Source organism: Dermacentor variabilis, chromosome 2 (genome assembly GCF_050947875.1).
Source record: "Dermacentor variabilis isolate Ectoservices chromosome 2, ASM5094787v1, whole genome shotgun sequence".
NCBI lineage: Eukaryota > Metazoa > Arthropoda > Arachnida > Ixodida > Ixodidae > Dermacentor > Dermacentor variabilis.
Window position 1 is genome coordinate 227,829,063 of NC_134569.1, and position 19,677 is coordinate 227,848,739.

The following is a 19,677-nucleotide window of genomic DNA, read 5'->3' on the forward strand; positions in this document are numbered from 1 at the left end:
ACGCGGCCCACGGCTCCGGGCGCAGGAGCGGCTGCGGAGCCACACCGGGGCGCTGCTATCTCCATCGCGCACCTCATGGAGGAATGAAACTGAACAGAGGCCCTACCCCCTCCACGTGCTAGGAGAAAAGTATGGAAAAAATGACGTAGTAGGTTCTCTTCTCTTTTGCTAATTTTTTATTTCTTTGCCGTAGCGGCCACGCCTTTCGGGCCACAATGGCGGCTTTGTTTTGGTTCTGTCCGCTCACACGTGTTGCTCCGTAGGTTTCGTACCGTGGCAAAGGCTCTGTGCGGGCAGGTTCGCGTTGGTCTCCGTGTTTTGTTGCGCTGCGTTAGCTGGACCGTGCTCTCCCGGATTTTGCTGTGCCCAGGTGGGACACGAGGAACTAAAGCTCGTGAAATGAACGCGCATGCAACGCTGTACGCAATGCACCGCACCACGGCAATGGCACGGACGAAGGAATATCCGCGGGAAATATTGCCCTCTTTGGCGGAATCATGCTAACGTGCTAACGATTGTTTAGTATTGCTGCGGAGCGCGCGCGTCCAAGCACCACGGTTGCGCGGAGCGCGCCGTGGTTTCGCGAGAAATGTAAACAAGAGGGGAGAGCTGGCCCGATAGGCGGAGCAACGCCATGAGCAACGCCAACTTCCGGCTTCACTTTAGCTTCACAAAGAGTGACGTCAGGGTCTCTCTCCTGAGTTTCCTTCCTCCGTGGCGCACCTGCTTTGAGAGTGCACCTAGTGACGCCGGACTTCGCCCTCACTCTCGTGCGGCCAGGCCACGCGCTTGATAAATTTCAAGTGCCGCGCTCGGCCGTTTCGCAGCTGACGGTCGGTTACAAAGAGGGTTCGTCAGTTCGCATCCCCGCGCCAGCTCGCATCTCTTGCATACAAGCACGGGCTCCGGCAGGATCGCGTTCGTCCGTTCGGCTAAGCGCACGGAACGTACGCCTGGCAGTGTCCGCTTTGGTTTCACGCTTCACGTTTACGTGCGCCTCGCGCCCGAGTGTGCTGTGGTTCCGTGCCTCGCGTGTTAACGGACGGCGCACGTGCATGCACGCTCTCAGCGAAGGCCGCCATGGCAAGGCACTGGCGCACAGGAGTAGCAAGCAAAGAGCCACCGCTTTGTTGCTGTCAACGCCCGTCCAGACTAATCTTCCATTTCCGTTTAAGGCGAAAGCGTTACTAGGCTCACATTGCAGAAACCGTCCGAACCTGCCAGCCGTGCGCGGAAGCCGCCGTGCCTAGAACTGCGGCAGCACGGCAAACGAGGCAAACTGGAAGCGCGCTCCTGTGCAGTGGTCATCAGCTGCGAAACAGCTGAACGCCGCACTTGAAATTTATCAAGCGCATGACTTGGCCGCACGAGAGTGAGGGCAAAGTATGGAGCCAATAGGTGCACCCTCAAAGCAGGCGGCCGATGTAGTTAGCAGGGCCGCGGTGTGGCCCCGTAGCCACTCCTGCGCCCGGAGCCGTAGGCCGCGTACTTATGACCGCAATATTACCTTATTTTGGCTAGTAAGACCTAGGGGCAAAGACTTTCTGATTCGCATTCGTATTTACCAAAAAAGAACTTTATCCAGTAAACTTTTAATTAAGCTGGTCGCATCAAAACTAGCAAAAGATGCTGCTGTAGTCTGCAGGTTGCGATATATGATGCCACAATATATCAAGAATATTTTGCATGATGCTTCGTTCACATCCCTCTTACTGTTCTTTTTCCTTTTTTTGGTGTGAGGAACCACAATTTCTTCGATTATCAGAAAACTCCATATAAATCAGTAGCGAGCTGTTCGTCGTCACATGATGAATAACTCTGCTTGTTGTTGTATATTTTGTGATGTTTCATTTATAGTTGTTTATATGCATGGCTTAAGTAAACAACTTTTGTACATGTTATCTTTAACGAGGTATTTTTAGTTATCATTTCTCCGTTTACTTGTTCCATGCGAGCCCATTATGTACACATTAGGTTGCTGCACATGTCAAGTGGACAAATTATTTTTGTTTTTAAAGTGTCTTATTGTGGATAATTATTGTGCAACCTTTTATTTGTGAGCTGTATGTGTAGACCCTCTTGTTTTTTTCTATTTGTAAGCCCGATGTCTGTAAGTTCTACGTATTCTGTAGGTGGCGCAGGCCCCCGGTCGAGCCTTTGTATAGGCTTTTTATCTGCTCCCCTAGATATCCGTGGGATGCTCAGTAAAGTTTGACTTGATACGTGCGGTGTTTATGTGCACGTTGTAAAAAGACTTATGCTACACCGATTAGAGTGTTCGCTGATGTAGAAATCTGTCGTTGCGAATACGAGGCGGCTAAGCGCAGGTGTCAAGCGCAAGGAGCGTATTTTCTGCCATAGAAGATGTGATCTGGTACAAGGTTTCTTATAAAATGGAGTAGTTTGATGATAGAAAAACGTTTCTTTTAGTAGTAAGTAGTTTTTAAATAATAGGTCATAGAATAAACGATACTATTGCATAGCAGTGCATTTATAACTTTTAAGGCGGTTTTTATATCTACGCTAAAGTATCTACTCTGTTTTATTACTGCTAATTACAAAGAATTATGAATCGCAATTATAGGCATCCATTTTGCGTTCCTGCACATGTGCGACAAGTTCTAGCATTATCACACACTTTTCTGGGTGTGGGCAGCGCTGTAGTCGGGAGAAAACATCGGGTAAGCTTCGGGGCACATTATATGTAGTGTAATCAGCATCAAAGGGCCGCAACGTGTCTGCTGTGGGCGTAGTGGCTAGAATTAATGGATTCCACGTAAAGCTGTGGAGCTTGAATCCGCCTTATGTGCTTGTTCAAGAACGCACCTACGGATTAATTAATGATCCTTTTAACATTCCACGTAGGTAAATAAAGGGCCGGAGGTACAGAATGCTTCAGCAATTCCTCCTTTTTTCATTTCAGGGACAGAACGAGCTTATTATTTCTCGCATTGATGGTGTTACATATAAGAGCACACAGGAGGTCCCATACCAGATGGCTGCAGGAGGACCTCCTCTTGCTCCTAGTTCGACCAGATGAGAATTAGACGTTATCCAGCATACGTACTTTTTATGAAGGTATTAGGGCTCAATGAATTTTGGGCTGCAGCCGAATGACCGGTAATGCAAAGCCAGGTTCGCAGCATCCACACTTAAGGTGTTGCGCATATGGAAGCACCATTAAAAGTGTAATTACAGGGGCAATTGGAGATCGCGGGGAGAGGCCTTCGTCCGGCAGTGGTGATGATGAATTTCCCATGCATGGCAGTTTCAAGCTGTATGCGCGTGGACACAACTTCATGCTTGTTTCCCTGAGCTGGTCGAACTTATCTGTTCACCAACTGCGACCTGCCGAAGCAACGGAATTCCCTGCGATTTTTTACAGCGTAAGCTGTTGTGAGTTCATTCTAATAGCCGTTTCGTTTGGCAATGGTGTTCTCCACCGCCGCCGCCGGTATCTGTCTCAGCTATCGCATGGAATTAAGAACACCCAGTTCCCGCCGCTATCGAACCCGGGCCCGCTGCGTCGGAGTGAGCTACTCTACCAGTAGGCCACGCCAGCGCTTGCTAGCTTGCAGCACAAAGCTGCGCTGTAAGCGTGTCCTAGCACGCGAGCAGACATGCGATCTGACATGCGCGTCGCGTAGCGTCAATAAGGGCTCAATTTGCATTGCAGTTGCATATTATTACACCAGATGGCGTGCCGTGTAGCACATGCATATGTAGCAGAACAAGGCAAAGAAGTCTTGAAGAATAAAAAGAGCGTTAAGGAGAGGCAAGAAAAATGCTAGAATATACGTGAGGGAGCTCTCGCTGCTGCCTCACAGCGACGCAGCTCCGGCAGCTTTGCCTCTAATGCTGCAGCAAGCCATCCGGACTCAGATATCCGAAGCGCTTCCTGCAGCTCCTACAACACCCCCACCCAATCCTAGGAGCGTGCCGCTGGCCCATACCAACTTTGCCAATCACCCTACGTCGCTCCCGCTCAGTTATGCAGCCGTGGTTGCACGGCCACCTGCGCCGACAGCTTCCTTTTCATCGCCCGTGCATCCGGCTTCATTTCCAGTTGCCCGACCGTCACCACAATTTTTTCGTCCCACCGAGACGTGGCGCACCCTAGACAACCGGCCTATCCGCTTCGCCTGCGGCATTGCTGGCCATGTGGCGCGTTTCTGTCGCCGCCGCGCCCCAACTGCGCGTACCAGCTTTGACACGCCCAGCTACGCACCACAATACGCCGCCACGCCTTCATTATCACCGCGACGTCTCAACACTGATCGCCGGTCGGAAACTCGGCGTTCCTCTTCCCCTCGTCGGCGTTCGATTTCGCCCCTGCGTCGTCGAGTTCCCACTGAAGAGCGAAACTGACTGCTGCAGTTCCTGAGGCAAGAACTGCAAATACATCGACGTTCTCAAGACCTTTTGTAGAGTTCTGTCTCTTTCTCTTTGTAGAGTTCTCTCTGTTCTCTCTCTTTTGTAGAGGGAGTACCCGCAGTAGCACTAGTCGATACCGGAGCAGCCGTTTCCGTCATTCACGAGAGCCTTTGCCGCAAGCTACGAAAAGAGACTACAGCTCCCTCTGGCCTGGTGCTCGCCACTTCCAGCGCGCAACGAAATCACCCTTCAGCTGTATGCACGGCCCGGGTCGTCATCAACGACGTTCTGTACATAATCGAGTGTTTCGTGCTACCATCGTGCTCTCACGACTTCATTCTTGGTTGAGATTTCCTGTCACGTCAACATGCTATCATTGACTGTTTGCGTGCAGAAGTGTCGCTTTTACCACTATGTGAATCAATGCCGACCAGCTCTCCTCACTTTGCCGACAAACTCACTGTTGATGCCGACACAACCATACCTCCTGAGTCGTCGATGGCTGTTGTTTTGTCGTCTGATGCCGCATCTGACGCCACTGTAGTGTTCACGCCGTCTGATGCGTTTGTTTAACGCAAGGGCATTGTTCTTCCGTTTACCGTGCTTACTGTAACATCTGGGTCAACTGTGATGCTGGTCACTAACTACTACCAGTACCCGATCAGCCTACTGCGTGGAGAGGCCGTAGGATACTTCCACGCGTTCGACTACGTCGCCGACCTCGATGTTCCTACCGACTCCCTCCGTCACGTTGACGCCATCGCTTCGGTCTCCGGCTCATCACCTTCAGTGGGTTTTGACAAGGCCATCGACCCTGCACTTTCCCCACCTCATCGCCGCGAACTTCTCGCTCTCCTTCACCAGTTTGTCTCTTCTTTCGACTGTCACCAGACGTCACGGGGCCGTGCCACCGGTGTTTCTCACATCATCGACACCGGTTCCCACTCACCCTTGCGACAGCGCCCGTATCGTGTCTCTGCTGAAGAGCGCAGAATCATCACGGAGCAAGTGGACGACATGCTCAAACACAGAGTCATCCGTCCCTCTCAAAGTCCTTGGCCTTCACCTGTCGTATTGGTGAGAAAAAAAGATGGCTCCATTCGCTTTTGTGTCGGCAGCAGACGCCTAAGCAAGATAACGAGAAAAGACGTTTATCCACTGCCTCGAATCGATGACGCTCTCGATTGTTTACAAGGCGCAGAATACTTCAGTTCATTGGATCTGCGCTCCGGTTATTGGCAAGTTCCAATGGCCGAGCCTGACCATCCGAAAACCGCATTTATTACACCCGATGGCCTCCACGAGTTTAACGTCATGTCCATTGGGTTGTGCAACGCGCCTGCTACTTTTGAGCGTATGATCGACACCATCCTTCGCGGCCACGAATGGAAGACCTGTTTATGTTACCTAGACATCATCGTTGTCTTCTCAACCTATTTTCCGACACACCTCGCTCGCCTGCATGAAATTCTGACCTGTCTCGCATCTGCCGGCCTACAGCTTAACCTCAAGTGCCGTTTTGCTGCAAGAAAGCTAACCATGTTGGGTCACGTTATCTCAAAAGACGGCGTCCTCCCGGACCCAGACAAGCTCCGCGCCGTTGCAGACTTCCCAACGCGCACGTCTATCAAAACCCTCAGAAATTTTATTTGCTTATGTTCCTATTTTCGACGCTTCGTACGCAATTTCACATCCATCATGGCGCCTTTGACAAGTTTACTTTCCGCCAGTAACGGCATAGCAGCGTGGTCACCTGAATGTGATGCAGCGTTTCAGCAGTTGCGCCACTTGTTGACCGCACCACCGATTCTTCGCCACTCCGACCCTGATACTCCCACGGAAGTCCATACTGACGCCAGCGGAGTTGGCGTTAGCACGGTCTTAGCGCAACGGAAAGCTGGCTATAATGAATACGTCGTCGCTTATGTGAGCCGTACTCTAAAGAAAGCAGAATTAAATTACTCCGTCACAGAAAAGGAGTGCCTAGCGATCATCTGGGCACTAAGCAAGTTTCGCCCATACCCTTACGGCCGTTCTTTCGCCGTTGTTACTGACCGCCATGCCTTTTGTTGGCTTTCTTCCTTGAAAGACCCGTCTGGACGCTTGGGACGTTGGGCGCTTCGCTTGCAAGAGTACGACATCCGCGTCATGTACCGCTCCGGTCGCAAGCACTCCGACGCTGATGCGCTCTCTCGTTCCCCACTGACGCCTGCTTTGTCCTCTTTGTCAGCTTGCTCGCTCACCTTGTCACCGTTCACCATCCCTGACATGCTCACAGAGCAGCGCAAGGACCCAACCCTTGCAATGTTACTTGACTACCTTGCCGCTCCGCCTGACGTCCCTTCGACACGAGCACTGCATCGCCAAGCAACCCACTTTTCCGTGCAGAACAACATTCTATATCGTCGCAACTACATGCCAGACGGACACAAATGGCTCCTCGCTATACCTTGTCATATGCGCTCTGACGTCTGCACGTCTTTTCACTCTGATCGCCTAAGCACCCATGCCGGCGTCCTCAAAACTTACACAAGGTTGCGTCAGCGTTATTATTGGAGAGGCATGTACAACTTTGTTCAAAAGTACATTCAGTCTTGCACTACATGCCAACAAAGCAAGACACCTACCCAGCATTTCACAGGACCGTTGCAGCCGCTACCATGCCCGTCTCGTCCGTTCGACCGCATCGGCATCGACCTCTACGGCCCGCTTCCATGCAGCGGCCGTGGAAATCGGTGGATTATTGTCGGCGTAGATCACCTTATTCGCTACGCTGAGACTGCAGCTCTGCCAGCAGTGACCGCCCTTGACGTGGGTTTTTTCATTCTTGGCAATTTTGTTCTTCGCCACGGTGCTCCCCGAGAATTACTGAGTGATAGGGGCCGTGTCTTCCTGTCGGAGGGCATCCAAGCCCTCCTCGCTGAGTGCAGGATAATTCATCGCAAATCGACCGCGTACCACGCCCAGACCAACGGTCTGACCGAGCGCTTCAATCGCACACTTGGCGACATGTTGCGGATGTATATTTCATCCGACCACTCCAACTGGGACACCGTACTTCCCTTTGTTACGCTCGCGTACAACACCATGACGCAAGCGACCACCGGCTTTCCCCCCTTTTTCCTTGTGTATGGCCGTGAGCCTTCATGCCCTTTGGACATCATACTGCCGTACCAACCTGACGCTACAGAGTATACTCCACTTTCCGAAGTCGCCAAATATGCTGAAGATTGCCGTCAGCTGGCACGTGTCCTCACTAGTAAAAGTCAAGAACGTCAAAAGACAAGACATGACCGTGATCATCAACCACCGCACAACTTTGCTCCTGGTTCGCGTGTGTGGCTTTGGATACCAGCCCACATTCCTGGCCTTTCTTCCAAACTCCTGGCCCGTTATCACGGTCCATGCCGTATCATCGAGGCCACTTCACCGGTAAACTACATCGTCGAGCCGCTCACCGTGTCACCAGACCTGCGTGGTCGTGGGCGAGAGACAGTGCATGTCAACCGCCTGAAACCATATTACGACCCGCTCATCGTCTCCGCGCCCTGAGTCGCCAGGATGGCTACGCTTCGCTCCCGGAGCATGTAATGAAGCAGACGCGCCCCTTTGTATGTGCCGACTGAAGAGGAACTTCGGACGAAGGGCCGTGCCGTAATCGCGAGCGAGCCCGTGCTACGGACAGCCCTTGCAGTGCCTTGATTTACCTAGCGTTCTACAACGTTGTGAACGACAATACAACTCTCATCGCAATATATATATATATATATATATATATATATATATATATATATATATATATATATATATATATATATATATATATATATATATATATAAGTCGCTATGTCACCGCCACGTTTCAAGGGGCGGTGACATTAGATTAGGGCCAGTGATTATTAGATTTGCCTAAGCTCATTATGCCATTCAACTGCACGTAATATTTGAAGCTTGTCAGGTAGCACTACCGGTTTCTTCTACACATGTGGCCGCTGTGTTCAAATTACTTGTGCTACAATATTTCATTCCTTCACAAGTCCAAGAACTGCGAAGGTATTAAAATTAAATGAAGGACATTGGGTGTCACGTGGCGAGGCACCAGCCGGGTCCTGACTTTTTTTTGTGTAAAGAATTCGTCCTGTCTGTTGTAATGTGCTTCTCCTGTTTTCCCAACTCTATTCATCACACGATCTAGGCATCTGCCGCTGCTAGTTTTCCTTCCTTTGGAATTCATTCTGTTACTTCAACAGACGAGGGTTTACCTGTTTCACGCTAGGAGTGGCCTGCCTGTCTCCAATTATTTTCCTAATCTGAACTATTTCTTGAGCTCAGAAATTAGCCTGCACGCCTCGGCCCAGTCTGTCATAATTTTTGTGCTCTATGAATTAATTGAGGGAAGCACGAAAGCTCTAACGCCGCTTTCTATTGTAGTGGAAAATGCAGATAGTAAACGTAATTGGAAATGAGGCGACGGCAACAAAATAGCCAGTATGGTATAGCGGTCAGACGATTTAGGCAGGGCAGTCACATTCGTAGTAAGTTGTTGCATCCTTGCATAGTAGCCCGTCTGCAGCACGTCAGCGTGCAGTTTGAAGAGAGGTAAACCGCAGCGCATCATGTCCATATCTGTGACAGTGAATGCCGCTAAAGGTAGCAACCACGCCGATGCCTTGGGTATTCTGCGGCTTCCTTGACTACCTGGATCACCGAAAACGTTTATTCTTCTCTAGCTCTGGTGTGGTTCATGGCCGCAATAATGGATTCATGTGCTCTACGGTTTGCAGGAATATAAGCGTCAGTGTGCTGACGCCTCTTCCAGTGATCCTGTCGATGTCGTAGTTTTTTGAGGAGCAGAGCTTATTGAGCGAGCTTAGACTTAAGCTTTGCGTGGAGCACAAAAATATGCTATGCCTAGCCGTGTAAAAGCAGAGTGACGTGAGCTTCGTAACAAAAAGGGGAGGGGGGCAAGCGCCCTACATAATATTCTCTAGAGACCTGGCAGCTGCAAGGCTCATAAGCTTAGAGTCGCTGATGGGCTTCTTTTGGCCGTAGGCTGGTTTAGGCGACCACTTTTTGGGTCCTGTGAAAACCAACGTTACCTAAAACTGTACCATTTCCTATTCGGTGTGTACACGGCAATGTTGTTTTAGCTGGAATCACGCGATCCTAAATTTCATACATCTCAGAGCAGAGTTAAAGAGGCGATAAAAACTTACTACACGCGTGAACCCACAGGTGAGCCAGACGGCGTAAGTAAGGCAGTGTTTCCCGAATGTTTTGGATCTAGTGACGCTTTCCGGTACCGATAATGGAATTCTGCCTTGAGGAAGGGGAAGGCCTCTGCAGAGGGTCCACCAGAGTACCTAATTTGCCAACCGCGTCGTACTCTTGTTCGATATATAGTTTATGTTCCGCAAGTTGGACGGGACGGACCTGCTGCTTGCGAATAGCGCCTGACTGGTCATTAATAGAGTAAGACTATTCATCTGCCTGGCTCTGCTCGGGCATAGCAGAAAAGCTGTGGACATCAATAACTCACCTATTATGACCTTGTCAAAATAACTCACCTATTATCTCACTGGGGAAGACTAACTACAGCTTGATAGCCGCCTACTTCTTTTACCCATATTTTTGCCGCCTTCAAGATAATGCCTCTCAAGCGCATTTTATTATTTTCGTGTGTGTGTCTGCTTTGGCGATCAACGTATCCCCCACTTCTGCCACTAATACTGGCAGCAACGAAATATCTTAGAAATAAATAATTAAAGCCACGTAGGCGTCGTAGTCGCATATACCGTCATAACATTGCAGAATGTATCCCATAACAAAGATATTAGTTGAAGATAATGAACGCAAGCTTAAAATTTGTAACGCTTTTCCTTCTTATTTGCCCTTTTCCAGTAGCCAGTTCGCTTTGCTAATAATATATTTAAGAGTGCGAGTCACGGCGAAATATGCGACTACCCTTTCGAGCTGCTTTGTAAGAAATTTTAACAGCGGAACCGTTCTAACTCTAACCTTCGCGGTCCGACGTCCGGTGTCACGCAGGGGTGGTGAGGGGGGGGGGCGGCAGGTTAGCGGCACAAATCCATTGTGGGAGCTAGGCCATAGGAGTGGGAGGCGAGAGGTATAGGAGCAGGTGTTTCGCCGCCATGCGCCCTTTCGACCCATGGATACCGCTCGGTGTGCGCGACAGCGGGAGCTCGCACGAGAGCGGCAGCGCACACGCGCAAATCCCGAGCTTCGAGAGCGAGAAGCGCAAGCAAAGCGCCAGTGGAAGCAAGCCCACCCGCACTTTCAAGAGAAGGCAAGCCGAGCCAAACGCCAGCCAGAGCCAAGCTAACTCCCAACTTCGAGAGTAGGAGGCCGAGCAGAGACGTCGACGAAGAGAGATTCCTCCCACGGAGGGTGCCGAGGGACGGTTCTAGAGGGAAGTCCTCGACCGTGAGTGCTGTCATAGCTGCAAGGTGTGTCATGGACTGTGGTTTGACACCAGCTTTACGCAAATGAAGAATGCGCGATCCTGAACCGAAGCTCGAATCTAGCCTTTAATGAAGATTTTAATGAAAATTGGTCTAAACACGAGTTAAAACTTGAGAAAACGACCCCCAGCTTCGCTGTTTTGACGACTTGGACTGCGTGAAGCTGGCTTTCTTTAAATATATATATACGGGGCCCAGATATACAGTCTGACTTTGTGCAAATTATTCTATAACTTACGGGTATATATGTACCTTCGCATTTACCATTCGCGCTCTCCAAGTCTATGTCCGTTCAACCATGAAATTTCACGAGGCTGAGGCCTGAGCGTTTACTTTTGAAATGATTGTAACGATGCGTGCAAAGACATCTGTGTCAAAAACTCTTATTTCGGTGGTTCGCGCCGTATACAGTGCGAGTGAAACAACACGACTCAGAATGGGGCATGGGTAACAAGCGCTGCCTTTGGCCAAACAGCGTTCGTGGGTCGTTACGTTCGGGTAATTGAGCCAAAAGACGACGTCGGCGCCGAGTTTCTCTTTGACGTTCCCCGCAAGAGGCAGTGTTTGAGTCCACGCAGCGCACTTACCTGCAACCAGCAGCAGAAAGCACACAGTCGTCGCCCGGCCGCTCATGATGCGCTCAGTTCAGTAGCACCTTTGCTGCGTCTTGTTTTTGCAGAGCCGTGTTCAGCGGCGAGTTTCAGAGCGACTCTGAGCGGAACGCAAATAACTCCCCACGCTAGGCGGTCACGCGCGCGTTTTCCGAGTGCCCGTCTTTATGGCCGCTAAAGCGGGGTCCGTGTCACGCTTCCGAAAGGAAGAGACCTCATCAGTGTCAGCGCGCCTTCGCACTTGCCATGCAGAAGAAAAAAAACACACGCGCTTGAGGAATGGCGGCAGAGAAAAAGACTGCGCGGGGAGATCCTCGCACTCGGGAGTTTGTGAAAGCGGAATGTAGGACAGCTGCGCGGGCTTATAAGTACTTAAATAAACCCTGTAAACTTTCGCACCTCAGCCTTTAATGAAGGTAAAGCATTTATTACATGTGCCTTCGAAGGAAGCAATAAATATGAAGTGAATCGATTTGTCTTTCTGCACTACGGCGTAAAAGAGCTGAGCTTTGCTACTTACCGTTGATACGCGACGTTCCCGAGTCAAAGAACACAGCTAACCGCTCTATATACTTTGTCATAGCTATTTCAAATTAGTGACCGCGAGGTACTTGAATTAGAAGGGTTAAGATTGGAACACGGACCCTGGCTACGTCAGGGCGCGGACAAAAGTTAACGGCAATTTTCATGCAATAGGCCTGGCACAAAGACAGACGGATGGACGGACGGACGGACGGACGGACACAAAGACGGACACACAGACAGACAGACGGATAGGTAGATAGACAGATAGATAAACAGATCTACCTTATTGATTTTAACGCGTTCTTTTGTTAAGCCTACTGGGCTGATGCCAAATTTTCAGGCCCTGTTCTCACTTTTTTAAGGTTTAGCACATTCAGGGAATTTGCCAAGTTGAAGAAAAAATTTCCCACAGCAGCATTAGCATATATGAGAGAAGCGCACAGTTGAAAGCTTAATATCAAAAGTTCACTTGATATTTGGATATAGTATTCGTATTGATACGCTAACCTGATGGTCTCAGCGCCGTCACATTTTAAACAGTCTTATTTTCAAAATTGCCTGTAGCGGTTGGCGCAGTTCCACCTCTAAGGTGGAACTGCGCTCATGAGATCTTCATGAGCACTCATGAGCTCATCATGAGTTCTTTTTCAGGAAGGTAATGCAAAGCATAGGGGGGGGGGGGGGGCGTGACAATTGTGAAATGTACTAAACCATCGTGCCACTACTATTCGAGAGTACCCACTTCTCAGGGAATATGCTTTCTTTCTCAGTCAATAATACCTACGACTAGTTAAGGAAAATGAGTGCATTAGTGGGCGACACGTAACATTTGCGTTAGTCTACGCTGCTGCTGTGTTTATGAGGCACTTTGCTTTGAGCCTTCTAAGAGAACAGACGACTAGGCCAACAAGGTGGCCATCACTGTTTATTTCTGTCCCTAAGGATATGATAGGATATCCCTCTTCAATGGTGCGCACCTACTGCGGGGGGTCGGTCGAGATATGGATGGTATTAGGAAGATGTCGTTATTACAACAGCTGGTAAAAGTGCCACGTAGAAACGGATAGAAAGAATGCATAAACAACTTAAGAAAATCGTCTTGAAACGACTATGAATTCCTCCATGGCTGAGCAGACATCCCTGTGGCCATTTCCAAGATAGAAGGCTCCCAGAGAAATTATATTTAAAATGGAAAAATTTAAACCACGTCACGTGAACGTTGGTTCTGAAATGTTTTCCCTTAAAGAAGAAAAACGGCGGCAGAAAAAGAAAAAAATTATGTATGGTCTCATATACTACACAGAATTTGCACAGAGGGGAGTGTGCCAGACCAGCCCTGTGAAGATAAATGTTTAATAATATGGCCTTCCACAAAGCGTAACTGCGTAAAAATTACTTCAGTTTTTCTGTTGCGAAAGGAATTTTGTGCCGAATGAATAGGAGTCGGTATTCTTCAAAATTTGCTATCGCTGGGTTCAAAAAGTATAAGCAATTGCATATTTCCTGAATCTGGTCGCGAGACTGTCAGTCATTTCCGTTCATGTATAATCCCCTATTGTTGTGTTCATATAGGAGGCTGTGGCCAAGTACTGCACCAGGGTGGCCAATCCTACTCTGGTGAGGGAGTGCGTTACCGGTTCTGGTCACCGGGATCAGGCCACACTCCAGGCCTGTTTATGCAATTTTTTAGCAACACGCGGATTTCTTTTTAATCCGGTGGAAAATTGTCGGCACCGGGATTCGAACCACGGACCTCATGCACGCGAGGCGGATGTTCTACCTCTACGCCACCGCTGTGTTAGGTGGGCCGATCAGATTAAGAAGTTTGCAGGGACGGCATGGCCACAATTAGTACACGACCGGGGTTGTTGGAGAAGTATGGGAGAGGCCTTTGCCCTGCAGTGGGCGTAACCAGGCTGATGATGATGATGATGATAATCCCCTATGACCAAGCACCCATTGTAATCTAATGAAATTTATATGCACAGGCACCAGAAAATGAAGTGTACGTAAAAGGGTAGTACCACTATTTGTTGTGAGCTATGTAGATAAAGATAAAGAATCCGTTATTATGACTACCGTCGATATTGATGAATTCAGTTTACATAAGTCTAACACTACATCTAGAAATTCAGCCTGAAATACGGATAATTAGCCGGGAATGCTATGTGAGAATGACTAGTCCAGAGCAAGAGCGAAAATTCCAATTCCAGATTTTCACCACACTATGAGGTGTCTGCTGAAATTAGCCTATCTATACCTAATCTCAATGAATTATCTGGTAATAGTCCATTTAATATATTGTGAGGGAAAAATCTCGCCTTCTTTCGGTAGATGTCATAACAGATGATATGTAGACTCTTTCTCACATCAAAAATTGGAGGCACCTTCATAATACGTGCATTTAAGGGATTAATCAATGTACAAAGACCACCTGTGCTGTATAAAACTGGGGCCAGTGTTCTCTGAAAAATAATGCAGGCTGGGAAACCAATATGTTCTCCAATCTCCTAATAGAAGATTCGTACATATTTAAGTATGTTTGCACCGTCAACAAGCGAAATCTGCACAATACTGAGCGCAACCTGACTTCTTGATGTAATACGTTATTATTAAGAAATTTCGGCAATCCGCAGCACAATTGCAAGGCTTCCCGCTCAATCAGGACAAGGGGGCGTAATTTATAAGCTGGCGCACCAGAAAATAGCACACATCTGAATTCTAAAATGGACCACAGATACATTTTACAAATCATTAGTAGTGGGTCTCTCCGCATCTCCGACCGGCTGTTGCATAGCTTACGTAGCATGGCGACTGCTCTCACTACTTTCTTAACTGTATGCTCAATATGGGGCCAAGCTCACTGAGCGAAGCCTCATAGACTTAAGTACTTCACCGACTCCAGTTGAGGTATAGTCTTGGGACGGTAGGATAACGATATACTGGCGAGATCGTTAAAGGGGAACAACAATACCGAGCATTTTCTCACGTTAAGTGAAAGGCGAAACTTGTTTAACCATGTTTCTATGGCGTAGAGATAGTTCTGTAGTCGATAATATAGGGAGTGAATATCACAGTCTAATGCACAGAAAGCAATATCATCTGCGTATATGCACATCTGGTTGCCGAGGAATGTAACTTATCAGAGCGTTAAATAAAAATGTAGAACTGACAGCTCCTTGAGCAACCCCTCGTGATTCATTATGCATGCTCGAAGAAAACCCTCTTAGACAGCAGCAGAATTTCCTCCCATTGAAAAAATCACATATCCAATTTACAAGATAATTTGGAAACTGTACACTTCGTAATATATCCAATAAAATTACGCATTCTGCACTGTCGTAGACTTTGGAGATGCCTATTGTCAATATAGCACCTATATGGCTTTGGCGCCGTGCTAATTTTATTCTACTTTCTAAGTCCACGTGAGCCCGCCAGATTGGACATGATGGTCGGAATCCATTCTTGCAGGAATTAAGCAAGTCTTCGTTCTTTACAAATTTAATCATAAAGGCATATAGTATTCTTCCAATTAATTTCTCCAAATCTGAGGTTAGCGCAATTGGTCTAATGTTACCTATATGTATATCGTTCCCCATGCGTTTTAAGAACTGCAATTATTTGAGCGATTTTCTGTGCAGACGCAACCCACTAAAATCTAACTGAGTGATTTATAATAGCTGGAAGGTCAGCAGGAACTTCCTGGGGCAAAATTTTTTTTAATGGCAGAGGTTACCCCATCTGCTCCTGGAGCTCAATCTGGCCGTCGCTCCACGATTTCGGCCAATTCTGACATGGTAATTTCTACAAAATCATCTCATGCCTTTTGTAAGCTAGAACAATAAGGCAAAAGTGAAAAAAATCTAATTTCTAATTCTTTCGCGATTTCTCCTGGTTTTTGCTTCACTTCATTACTACTTTAGACTATATAGTCAATATTAATTGAAAGCCGAAGAATTTCCTGCGGCAGAGAAAACTGAGCAATGCGTGTTTACTTATATACGAAGTCAAAATGCTTGAAGTCGTATTCGTCTTAAGCTTTTGAAACTTTATGTTTTAAGATGGCTTGAAAAAAATTATAATTGCTCCAATTTTGGGGACTCTGGTTATCTAATACTTTTTTTTTCAAGCAGTTTTCCTCTTCCTATAATCACGAGCGCATTCTTCATTCCACCAAGGGCTGTATGAATGTCGGTTACTTAGACAAACCTTAAATTCAGACTTTTTGCGAGAATCTTCCACAGCGGAACAGATAATCGTCGTTTTTTGCTCAGTGCACGCGTCAGACAGAGATGAAAGAGCATTTCCTAAGAATTTTCGCCGTTTCTGAAAATAATAATAAAGGGAAAATGGGGAAATATTAATAAAGCGAAATAAATATTGTAATTAATGAAAGTTTGCACCTGATCACTCATAAACGTTACAAGGTGTGCTACTTCAAAACTACTGAAAGGTTATCATTGCTTGTCGCATACTCAACTGCTAAACAAGATACGGAGAGACTCGGGCCACAGAATGTAAGATCAATTGCAGAGTGAGAACTACCCCGCATAAATGCAATAGATCCTGAGTTTACACACGTTAACCCACTGTCCAATGACCAGTTCCATAACTTGGTGCCACACGAATCTGGTTTTAGTCACCGTGATATACGGTGAGAATTGAAGCCACCTGACATTGGGATGTCCCATTCACAAGAGCTAAGAAGCATATCAAGTGTGCGTGCATCCTGTACGCCAAAAGCAAGACATGCATTTACAATGTAAAGGAACAACATACAGGGAGAGTCAGCTGTATCGCTAGGATTTCCACCTGGAGTACAAAGCACCGTATATCATCCTACCGGCGCGCATATCCCCCCGTACGTCCCATCCTTACTCAATCGCACGCGCACGTGCTCTCACCACTACTTTTGCAGCCTCATTTTTTCTTCGCACAGCAGTGGACTGGAATGGCTTTCCCCGGAACATTGCATCCATCACGTGTTCATCAACTTTTGGGGACAACTTAACTACGTTTGTTTCTCATGCAGATCACTCTCTGTAACCTTGATTTGTAAACCCACCCCTTATGTAATACCCCCTAACCGGGGTCTTTAAGGTAATAAAGTGATGTGATGTGATGTGCAAGTTGAAATGAAACTTTGACCTTATGGCAAATTCGAGACGAAGTAAATGTAATTATTGCCCCACTTTTAGAGTGATGGTCTAGACTAAACAATGTGTGAAATTTTCTTTTAAAATGTTTTGCATAATGCAACCAAGTTTCTTGTAAAAGAATTAAATCAGGGTTTAATTGAGTAGCTACAAAAGATAAATCTACAGAACCGCAATATAAAGAGTGACAGTTCCACTGAAGCACTCTCAGCGACCATGTGGTTTAGAAAATGCTGCAGCCGAAACTGCCTTCTGTAGAATGAGTGATGGCTGGAAGAAGAATCATTGATTGATGAGATTGTTCTTTTATACGCTCGAGCGTTTTGTTCCACATCTGTCATTTCCAAATCTGTGTTAACAAGATTACCAATAGCAGGCCACACGGAAGAGTATGTCGAAGGTTCGACACCGTCATTAGAAGGATGGGTACCTGAATTCTATCACTAGTTTGTGGCTTAGGGTCAACCGTTTGGGTCATTTCAGGACTTAGACAGGCAGCTTGCACCAAATGAGATAAGTGACTTGAAATGGCCTGCTATATACATTCCCCAAGGCTCATTGCCAGCCCTTCCATAGCTTTTGTAACTGCCTTTTCCACAGCGGCCTCTATAGTTGCTGTTAGCGATACATCCGAGGTGAGAGTTTGTATCCCAATAGCACTCGCATAGCCAAGTGCCCACTGTTTCACTATGCTTTTCGCCTCCTTCCTAGAGCAACGTCGTCTGTCAGTTATTTCTACCACCTGAAATTCTTGAACCCTTACAGAGTAGTTAGGATAATTGGCTGGGTGACTTCCACGACAAAGGCAGCTTCGCTCATCTTAGGCGCTGCAATTACTTTGATCGTGCTCTTCCCCTTATTTCCAACAACGCTGACATAACTTGCTTCCTGCACTGCAATGGCTGTATCGGCCGCAATTACGACATTGCAGCGGAAGCGATGCAAGAGGTTCAACTCTGAACACGCGGGGCCACGCCTTTAGTTTTATAGGGCAGGAAGCTCCGGTGAATGTTGCAACCACCAATTCTATTGGGACCCTCTTATTGTCTACCACTCGATTACAGCTATAAACAACAATTACCACTGTCCCAGGCAATCTATCTAATGTTTTTGGCGGAGATAGATCAGCATCGACACCTCTGACTATTCCCTTAGCTCATGCGAGGTGAGCAGGGATGAAGGCACTCACCGACAGTGACGCGAATGATGAACACTTCAGCAAATCCGCGAACGTAAGTCCGGTCTGTTGACCTGGTGCGCTATAACGTAAAGCTATTGCAGACTTTTCCAATTTTGCAATCAGCCCTCGGTGATTGTTGAAAAACTTTTTTTTGGACAATCCCCACTTCGCCTGTCTGACACGCGACGTCACGAGAACCGCGATAGCTTGCCATCTGTTATGACGTGTACCCACTGATTATACATGATTGTACCGAAAAAAAATAATTTCTAGTTCGACGCCTTTTCGCCATTAGCCCTTGGTTATGGTCAAAAGTTTTCGGGCTACACCCGCTTCACCTGCCTGTCACGCGACGTCACAAAACTGCGAGAACTCACCGCGTCAAAGTCAATCAATCAATCAATCAATCAAGCTTATTTTTCGTACTGAGGCGAGGAGTACGCTCAAGTGGAGAGGGATTCGATGGGGCCGAGCCACTGCAATGAAAATCGATAACCGGACAACGAGGATGGTGCCGGCGTCCGCGATTGTTCCCCTTTCCGTTACTTACCTTGTGGTGGCTGGTCGAAAATCGCGGCGGCATGCAATGGAAGCTTAAGAATGGCGCTAAAACGGTTCCTCAGCAAAAAAAGGAGTTGGCAGGACGAGGTCGTAAACGTGCCGAAAGTACTCGAAAATGTTACACGGCCATGCGAAAAGCTTTATTATACGCAAATAAACCCATGCTTTCCGGTATGTGCGAGTAGCCAGTGCCTTAGCGATCGGCGGCAGCCATTTTTTTATTCCTTTCGGAACGGGACAGCCTGCGGCTATTCAGAAGAAAACTTAGTTTTGTTCGGCATATTAATGCATCTTTAACGCATACACGTCACTTTGACGCAGTGAGTTTTTGCGGTTTTGTGATGTCGCGTGACAGGCAGGTGAAGTGGGTGCAGCCCGAAAACTTTGGCCAACAGCCGAGGCCTAATGATGAAAAGGGGTCGAATCAGAAGTAACTATTTTTCTTTTGTTCAATCAAGTCATGCATAATCAGTGTGTACACGTCATACCAGATGGGGAGCTGTCGCGGTTTTCGTGACGCTGCGTGGCAGATAGGTTAAGGGGGAGTGGTCCAAAAAAGTTTTCGACCAATAGAGAAGGGCTTATTGCAGAATTGGAATTGAAAAGTTTGGAATAGCTTTACGTTATAGCACCGCTGCATACGATACATCCACGGCCGAAATGTCTCACTTCTGTGATAGTCTGGTGGGCAGAGGTAACAGCACGGGGAGATTTTTGAATAGCGTGGGGATTTGTCAGCCGTACAGAGCTTCCATTGGAAGAAACCAGAGCCACCGGGATGCTGCTGA

The 19,677-nt window shown here is 47.6% G+C and overlaps 1 protein-coding gene across 2 annotated transcripts in view; it reads right to left on the bottom strand.

The window, feature by feature from the left end:
• LOC142571209 (longicornsin-like) overlaps positions 1-11,630 on the bottom strand; it is a 52,887-nt gene extending 41,257 nt beyond the window's left edge. Inside the window, exon 1 of one of the 2 annotated variants that reach the window (XM_075679481.1) lies at positions 11,444-11,630. In XM_075679481.1, the coding sequence (XP_075535596.1) occupies positions 11,444-11,489 (46 nt within the window). In that variant the 5' untranslated portion in view covers positions 11,490-11,630. The remainder of the gene's footprint in view (positions 1-11,443) is intronic. The other variant, XM_075679480.1, reaches the window with a different exon arrangement.
• Between the last annotated feature and the right edge of the window lie 8,047 nt (positions 11,631-19,677).